This window comes from Labeo rohita, chromosome 4, assembly GCF_022985175.1.
Source record: "Labeo rohita strain BAU-BD-2019 chromosome 4, IGBB_LRoh.1.0, whole genome shotgun sequence".
Classification (NCBI taxonomy): Eukaryota; Metazoa; Chordata; class Actinopteri; order Cypriniformes; family Cyprinidae; genus Labeo; species Labeo rohita.
Window position 1 is genome coordinate 41472298 of NC_066872.1, and position 9480 is coordinate 41481777.

General features: G+C 39.6%; 1 protein-coding gene across 1 annotated transcript; it reads left to right on the top strand.

Moving 5' to 3' along the window:
* Nucleotides 1–254: 254 nt before the first annotated feature.
* On the top strand, nt 255–7667 carry ppp1r3aa (protein phosphatase 1, regulatory subunit 3Aa). Its single transcript, XM_051108393.1, has 4 exons — nt 255–1415; nt 3082–3134; nt 3220–3320; nt 3505–7667. The coding sequence occupies exons 1-4, from the start codon at nt 637–639 to the stop codon at nt 5209–5211; spliced, it is 2640 nt and encodes an 879-aa protein (XP_050964350.1). The 5' UTR covers nt 255–636; the 3' UTR covers nt 5212–7667.
* The last annotated feature ends 1813 nt before the right edge of the window (nt 7668–9480 follow it).

The window sequence follows — 9480 nt, forward strand, 5'->3', positions numbered from 1 at the left end:
CTAATACAAAATAATTCAATACGCAGACAACATATAATCAAAATGAAATTAAAATAATCATTAATGCAATGCATAAATTGTATAAAAAAATCGGACACATTATCATTATATCATCTGAATGACAGTGTAGTCATTATGTTTGTTTGCTTATCCAACACATAAAAAAAAATATTGTAAATGCCAGAATTTACAAAAAATGGTCTCAATTATACAAAGACAGTTTTATCTAGGTGTTTGAAGCTAAAATTCAAAAACACAAGCACACATAGTTACAGTTTTGTATAACCCTTGAGCCAATTTCCCACGTGACAACTAGCACATTTCCAACTTCTACATTTCCAAACAAAAGCATTGTGTTGTGTGGTGCGGATACACATATATAATTCAAGGGGATTTATCTAAGCTATCAGGTTCTGCAAAGTTCAACAGACGACATGAACACATCAAAATATCCCACGTCTACCAGACACTACTGAACAGGACGACCAGCATAGTTCAGTAGCACCCACAGCTATTTTTATGCATGGCAACTACACAATGTTCAGCTGCAACCTGATGCTCTGTGCCTAGTCACACGTTGTGAGGGTTTTAGGCGGTTAGTGTTGTTCAGACTAACCCATCCCGCATTACCCGGGCATGTCTGGGGATGAGCTTGTACTCTCCATGGTCTCCTCCAACCCGGAGCCTCCCATCTGTAAGGACTGGATAATGAAAATCAGCAAGAAAAATGTAAAACTGGAGAAAAAGGTGGATGGGTTATTAGAGGGAAACTCTGGAGATGAATCCGAGGAGGTGGAACCCGAGCCCCCGCCGGTAGCCGCACGAAGAAAGGTGTCGTTTGCGGATGCCTTTGGTCTGAACCTGGTTTCCGTGAAAGAGTACGACAACCGGGCTTCATCAGGGCTGGATGGTAGACAGGGTGAGGAATACTACATCTCCTGCCTCTTCAATATCCCAGTGTTGCACCAGGACATGGAGGTGAGACTTCAACAGCAGAAGCTGGAGCTGGAGCGCATCGAGCTGCTTCCTGGATCTACCACGATCCGTGGCATCGTCCGAGTGCTTAACCTCAGCTTCCACAAGGCCGTCTACGTCCGTGTCACTCTGGACGGCTGGCAGAGCCACTTTGAACTCCTTGCCGAGTACATGCCCGGGTCCAGCGATGGTGAGACGGACTGTTTCTCTTTTCATCTCGTGTTGATGCCTCCATTCCAGGTCGAAGGGTTGCGGGTGGAGTTCTGTCTGCGGTACGAAAGTGCTGCTGGAACCTTCTGGGCCAACAATGGAGGGACAAACTACATTGTCTTCTGCTATCAAAGACGAAGGAGCGACCTGAAAGAGAAAGAGAGTGAAAAAGAGAAGATGGTAGAGGAGAGTAACCAAAAAGGTATCAGGAGCTGCCTTAAAACAATCAGGTGGGGAACACTGCAAAAACAGACACTAGAATTATCACAAAGTGCTAGGGATCTGAACTCTGGCGTGTAACTCATCCCAGATGTGAGTAATACCGTAAATCACACAGACTGTCTAAGAAATGTACAGACTTACAATTTTAGACTTGTAGATGATAAAACTGTCCAAAAAATGTCATATATGTACATTGAAAGAAAAAGGATTTTGTTGCAATGCAGGAGGGTAATTGCATAGCAATACCTTTGGCAACCATTCAAAACATCCTACCAACTGCACAGCAGCACTAAAAATGACTCAGAACAGTTACAGTAGCAAACGCACAGCAGAACTACAAACCAGCCTGTTACGCCTTATGGTTAAACTTTGTTAAAAAGGACATTCACTTTGATATGGTGTTTGCATATGCATGTGGACACAACCATCCTACAATGATACAAATCCATTTAGTCCTTTTTTTTAATCCCAGACAAACCTAAACAATGTCAATTATCAAGCCGTTTTGATTTTCTGAGCAGTGTGATGTCATATTTATCAAGCCCCGCCCACAACTGCTGATGGACTGTCCTTAGCATATTTCCGCCCTTAGTTGTCCGCTGTCCACCATGTTCTCCACATTCAAGCAGCTGTGGTGACAACAATATCTTGTAAGCAATGTAAGTGCTATACAAAAAAACGGAAGAAGGGGTGGGGTAAGAAGTAGCTCATTATCATTTAAAGAGACATGCAATGAAATGGCTTGCTGTGAATAGTTATGTTTGAAAGGGTAAAAAGGGTTGTTTTACATGACCACTGAGGAATTTGAACCAAAGTATTTTGCAGACCTTAAAGAATCATACCAACTTGTGAAAAATGGGCTTACGGTAGCAAACACACAGCAGCTAATCTTAATTATCAAACGGTTTAGATTTTCTGAGCAGTATGATGTCATATTGCTCAAGCCCCGCCCACAACCAAGAAACAACAAACCAGGCTCAGTCGTGGGGCCAGTTCTCCACTGGCCAGACGAACCTGCAGTTTGTTCCATGTTGCAGTTTGTCCAGTATTAGCATATTTCCGCCCTCAGCCAGTTGTATACTGTCCGCTGTTTCCTCCATGTTCAAGCAGCTGTAGCGACAATGTCTTAAGCAACACAGGTGTTTGATATTTGGATGTAAAAGTGAACAAAGGAGTCTTCATTTTCTCCCAATATGAGAGCCACTGAGGCTCTTATGTCAATTTTGTGTAAAGCTGCTTTGCAACGATATGTTGAATTGAATTGAGGATGCAGTGGATTAGTTTTGTTTTTGATGGTAACACATCACCAAATAAAAAAAAAATAAAAAAATAAAAAAAAAGAAAAGGGTGGGGTGAGCAGTAGCTCATTATCATTTAAAGAGACATGCACCGAAATGGCTCGCTGTGAACAGTTGTTTTTTTAAAAAATGTTTTTTTTTTGTTTTTTTTTTTTTTAACCAGAGTATATTACAGACATTAAAGACCTTAAAGAATCATACTTGTGTTCAGACTTGTAAAAAAATGGGCACCCGATGTCCCCTTTACATAGGTAAACTTAGTTTTAGACGTATTTCTCTGGTTGTCCAATCAAGCACTGTTTGTTTTGACTGGCGATGTTATGTTTGAACATATGCCTGGTGTGTGCGACTGAAAACCTGCCGTATATATTTACAGTAAAAAGACCTACACGGAGGTGACACCTGCAGAGGCGAGTGGTGAGATCTCAGGTGGGTTTCTTATGTAGAGATCTGGCAATAGGGAGCTTTGATTCTCAGGATGAGAGACCGAATTTGAGTTTTTTTTTTTTTCCAGAACAAGTCACACCCAAGGCCGGGCATACTAGTGAGAACAAACCAGAGAAAGAAGCGGGAATCAATTCCTGCAAATCCCTTAAGGACTGCTGCAAAACTCTGGTAGGGTCAATGAGTGCTCTGACAAGGTTCAGAGACAAAGACGGGCATTTAGAAAGGTAGTTCACCAATAAAAAAGATAGTTTGCCAGAATAATACCCATTTATTCTATTGATACTGTAAATATATAGGCTTGAAAACACACTCTTGGGTGAACGATCTCTCCATATTGTCTCTTGTTTGACAGGTGGATCGTCGTAGGAAACGCCGAGCTGTTCGTTTGGCAAATGCGCAGGACTACTTTGATCAAAAAGAAATGGAAGCCCAGATGGGAGGTAATTCCAGCCCAGATGAAAGTACCACATCCACCCCAAGGCTGAGTATACCAAGTAGAACCAAATTGCCGGTTGTCCACAGCCGACAAGGATACGGTATGGACACGCCACCGATACTGATGTACCACCAGATCCCTTTGCTTTCCCTGGATTGGGGCAGTACCACAACAACACCTCCCCAAGCAAACCCTCCAGATGCCTGCAGTGAAACAAGCCATCAGGTTGAAGATCACCAAGCCATATCGGCTTCTGAGGCCTGGGAAGCTTTTCTTAACAGCACTGATACGCAGGAACAAGTATGTGTTCCTCCAGAGTCCGAAGCTGTTGTCCCGACAGAGGACGAGAGAGCTGAGAAAGACCACAGTCAAGAGTCCGCTGGCAGGAAAGCAATGGAAACTATAAAATCTGATCCCGTAGAGCCATCAAAGGATCTGAGCACGAGTCCTTCTAGAGATCAGGAACTAGAGAAAGAGCCAAGGGTCACTACCCTGCCATGTTCAGCCCAGGGATCAGAGCCAGAGAGGGCGGGAAGTGAGTTAGAGACATCTCGTGACCACCAAGCCCCACATCACGAACACACAAGCGGATCTCAGAGTCAAGACACGACCAAAGCAAACCCAGGGGATGAAACTCGAACCGCGCGTGACACCGAGACTCAGAATTCAGAAGCCGAAGATGGAATCTCACCTGAAGAATGCACGGGCAGCTCCGACACCTTAAAGGTTAAAGAAAACACACACAGAGCGGTCAAAGACACCCTGACATTTACGGGGATCGGGGACGTGCCGCTCACAAATAGACAGGCCGAGGGATCTTCAGAAAAGGAGAATAAAAATAAAGACGATAGCGAGGAGCAGGTGGAAATGAGGGCGTTTTGTAGAGAACTACATGAAGGCAGTAGAAAAGGACAAGATGAGACATCTACGGATCACAGCGCAGAAATACAGAGCGTTTCATCGTGCGAGAGCGAGGCATTTATTGAGAACGAATTATGCACGTCGAACAAGAGTTTTAACAAAGACAATTCAGAGCTACTGGAAAAAGAAGAGAGGCGGTTTGAGGCAAACGAAGGACTTAAATTGAAGGAGCGAATGAATGAGATGACTGCTGGTGCTGAAGAGGATGAAATGCATTCAGAAACCAAACGAGAGCTTGTAGAGGACTCCCAAGTAGATGGAGGAGGGAAAGAGTTTGAGATTCACGCTACCAAACTTGCACCCAGCCACGTACCTATCTATCCAAAAGTTAGCACTGACACATCCAAGCACATCCATCGGACAACTTCATCTGTCACGTCTGCAGAGGAGGACTTTGAGCTTGGGAAGACTCTTAGAAACTTTCAAGAACCCCAGCGATTGGACGGAGAGGATGAACTCTCCACGCCGCTACCCAGCATTCACCTGTCCTGTGTGGATGGCAATGGCTGTATGCTGTTGAGAGAATTCTGCTCGCTGGGTCACACGACCAAGGCTCTTGTTTATGCTATTCTGTTTGTGATCTTCATAGCGGCGTATCTCTACAACCTGACGACCTGCATGGCCCTCTATCTGTTTTCGTTGTTCTGGTGGTGCAGCCAGGGCATGAAGCAGCGTCTGGACGTGGATGTCGATGTGGACTGAGACCAGACAGAACGTTCTTGAAAGTTTCTGAGAAAGTTTTTGTCAAATTATGTGTGACTCTGAAATGAAAAGTTACAGAAAGTGATTCTACGGGCCCAAAATCACTTGACAAAGTTAGATTTAGGAGGCATTTTTGTTTGTTCCCTTCTTCTCACTTGTGTTCCCAATAAAAGTCCCATTTTAAACAGGTGTCTTTTAAATATAATACTAAACCTAAACAAATAAATACTTTTACTTTTAGTTTTTTAATTAGTCTTGTTTTCCAGTAAAAATATAAAGAAATCCTTAAAGAAAGATAGATTACTTCACAAGCAACAGTGAATAAGATATGAAGACTTATTCTGATTTTCCTATAGTGCATTGTGTATATGTGTCAAATTAGAAAAAAAAAACTGACAAAATACGTTGATATTAAAAACAGAATCTGTTAAAATTTCATGAATTGTTGCTTCTTAAGTAAATGTATCTTCTTTTAAGGATTTTTTTTTATTTTCTAGTTTTAGGGGTTTTTTTGCTTTGTTTTACATTTTGTTTAGTGTTTGTTTTGTGTTGCTTTGAGTTTTTTGTTTGTGGGTCTTGTTTATTTGCTGTTGTTGATTTGTGTTGTTTTGGGGGTTTTCTTTTTTTGTTTTTACATTTTGTTTATTTTTTGTGTTGCTTTGAGTTTTTTATTTGGACATTTTTATTTGTTTTGTTTTTCTAAGTTTTTTTTGTGTTTTTTGTTTCTTGGTTTGTTTTATTTTGTTTTGTGTTGCTTTTTTATTTGGCCATTTTTTATTTGTTTTGGATTTTTGGTTTTGTTTTGGGTCTTGTTTTGTTTTGTTTTAACGTCATTTTTTTTTAGTTTTGGGTATTGTTTTGTTTTGAATTTTGTTTTGGGCCCTATTTTTTGTTTTTTTTTTGTTGTTGTTGTTTTACTTTTTCTGTCTGGACACATTAAAATGGGAGACCATTTAATCTTTTTTTTTTCTTTTTTTTTTCATATTTAATGTTAACTTTTATATTTTACCTGGAAAAGTTAACCCCTTTTTTGTTTTTAACAAATTCATACCTAAGCACAGCTTATAACAGTAGCATTTCATCATAAGCCTTTGTATCAAAAAGTGAAACATTATTCAATATTTTGACTGGTACTGTACCTTTATGTAATGTTTGACTAGGTTCATATAAAGGTGTACTGAATGCCCTATGTAGCCCGTGAGGACACAGCTGCATTTCATGTCTCTTTGGGGATGTGTGTGATGGACGTGACATTTACTGCAAATCCCATCATGTGTCTGTTCCCAAAAGAGAGACAGAGAGACGAGGGCCTGAGAAACGACAGTGCTTCTCGACCCTCTGATCTGTGAACATAACTCTATGCAATTCATACCTGTTAGCCTTAAAGTCATAGTTTATGCACAAGTGAAAATTCCCCTCATTTGCTCACCCTCATGTCTGCAGAAACACAAAATGAGTTTTCATGATCTTCTCCACGCAATTGGAAGACTAAAGCTTTAAAAAGCCATTAAAACATCATAAAGCATCGTAAAAGTAGTTCATATGTGAATACGGCACAATCTATAACAAGCCTAATTTACATAAAAACATGGTGTGTCTGGGCTCAAAAGAAAGGCACGATTTTTACGCCTCGTTGAACTGAATTATGGGTGTTTAGTGAGTAAGACGCATCATTTTGAGCTAAAATACGACACATAAAACTGTTCATTGAATTTGCCAGTGTGTTGGACAAATGCATGATCTCTGTTTATATGTGAGTGTTGTAATAGAGATGTGTGTGTGTCGCTGTGGTCATATGATCCAGTCTACTATCACTCTGACCTTTCGGTGTCTAGCTGCTAACCTCACGTCCAACTCGAGCTGCTCATCTGTACAGAAAGAGCACACATTCACGGTTTTACTTTTCTTAATACCTCTCTTCAAAACAACATTTACTGTACACTTATGTAACTAGTCTTAAGAACACTAAAATCCCCAAAAAAAGGAAGCTAAGAATTATATTTTTATTTATTCACACATAAAGCATAAGGCTGAATAAGGCTAAAAATATTACGGTGAACTCCAAAAATATTTGTCAGCATAGATGTCAACATTGAACCAAACTGGTTTATGCCGGTTAGAGCCGGTTTGGGGACTGTGACAGCAGAAACATGATACTGTATTACCATCCAAGGACATTCAAAGGGCATCTAAACTTCTCAAATGTGTTTTTAAACTTGTCTGTAGCTAATAATGTCTTGCATTTTTACATGCTGTCCTTCTATGCAATTTCATGTATTTACATTGCATACAGTGTTTAAGTGTTTGCAGATGATCCAAGCATTCACACATGGTATTTTATGTCAGTCTGCAGGAAAAAATGAAAGAAATGCTTCAAATAAATTGACCACTAAACACTGGCATAAAAACAACTCAAGTGAATAAATAATAGTCACCCAAAGCAAATATTCCAGAGCACTTAGAGTTATTCATAACAAAATAATGTGCACCACTTGTGGTTTTAATATGCAGTTTGTGCTGACCAACTTCACATTGAGTCTTTCTAATGTGTTTCCATTGAGCTCAGCATGGTTTGTTATTAAAATGACTCAGGAGAAACATGATATTCCCATACCCCACTCAAAGATGAAAGACACGTGATAAAATGTCGCTACGAGGTTTTTTTTTTCCGAGGCGTGAATACTTTAGATGTTTCATGCATGCTTGCTTTGCAGTTAATTATGTGTTACGTGTTGGCACCCTTTCCCTATTCTTTCTGTCCTCTTTTTCTCCGTTTAAACAGTGCTGTGCTTCACAAATCCGCATACATGTCAAATTTAGCATTTTGAAATATATGGCAACTTCAGTTAAAGTTAATTGTAATCTAAATCATTAAAACAATGTTTTATTATTGGTGAGATTTTCACTTTTTTAAAAAATCATTTAGACTATATTTTTGTATTTTATTTTATTTTTAAATTAATTTTATGTTTAATTTTATTTTTGAATTTTATTTGTACTTTCTTTTTATGCATTTAATTTGTCTTTTTTATTTTATTTGTCTTTTATTTTATTTGTACTTTAATTGTATTAGATTTTAGTTTTTATTTGTACACAATTTTTTTAAAACTACAAATTTTATCATTATTATTATTATTATTATTATTATTATTTTAACCATATTTTATTGACAAAGTAGGGTTGCAACCACTAGATGGAGCCACAACAGCACTTTTCCTCCTGACAGCTCAAACTGGAACAAAGCAGTCTGGAGGAAATTCACCATGACAGATTGTGCTGGGTCAAACACTCAGTCAGCCAATGAAAGCCAATGAAATGTGTAGCTGCCACGTAGAAAATTGTAATATACACAAATATTGATTGAATATGTTTGTTTTGGGGACTGAAAGGCTAGCTTTAGCTCACGGCTAAAACAGAACATGCTACCTGACACACAATGGCAGCACGTACCACTGAGACCTGCCTTGCTTTCTCATACACGCACACACATAAAACACACAACACAGTCATCCGTCTTCTCGCACGTCCAAGCACAGAATCTGGGTTACATCCTGGGTATCCCAAGAGGCCAAGTGCTCATACATCATTATTGAAACATCCCAAGCTCCCGAGGACGGATCACACATATCTCCTAACGCTCTCTAATCTTTTTCTCTCCCTCTCTGGGTTATGTGTGGGCTTGCCAAGTTACCTCATCCCTCCCTGTATGCATTTATATAGTGTTGAGTATGTTACCAACAGGATGTAGAGCGGCATTCTGCAGACTCTGCAGAAATTGTGGAAAGTGCAGAAGCAATCAAGTTAAACGACTGTCCTTTCATGCTATTCACAATAACACTACTTTTGATAAATAACCACAGTTGCTAAGTTTACATGCAGCCTAATGATTCATTAATAATTTGACTAATAGTGCAATCAGAATGAAAAGCATTCATGTGGCTTGAGAAGGTAGGTCATAACTGGATCAAAAAAACCTTCTAAAATCACCCAACCAAACCTGGTAAGACCGGAAAAACATCCCAGGCTAGTTTAATAAAGTTATGAATCCAACTAATTTGACTCAACTGAGCTAAATCTGATTGCAAATGCAATACGACTGACAAAGTTCTTGCAGGTCTTAACATAACATGACGAAAAACATTTTAAACCAGCCTAAACCAGCTGGTCTTAGCTGGTCCTCTATGTTTGAGAAAGGTTTGGAGCACTTTTCAGCTAATCAGACTGGGAGACCAGATGGACAACTTCTAAAATGATTAGAAACTGGCTAAG

What these genes read in the sequence shown, in the direction of transcription:
- ppp1r3aa (XM_051108393.1), top strand. Translation starts at nt 637, where the DNA reads ATGTCTGGGGATGAGCTTGTACTCTCCATGGTCTCCTCCAACCCGGAG. An exon ending in AGCTGCCTTAAAACAATCAG is followed by an intron (nt 1,416 to 3,081) that starts GTGGGGAACACT and finishes ATATATTTACAG; the next exon opens with TAAAAAGACCTACACGGAGG. An exon ending in GGCGAGTGGTGAGATCTCAG is followed by an intron (nt 3,135 to 3,219) that starts GTGGGTTTCTTA and finishes TTTTTTTTCCAG; the next exon opens with AACAAGTCACACCCAAGGCC.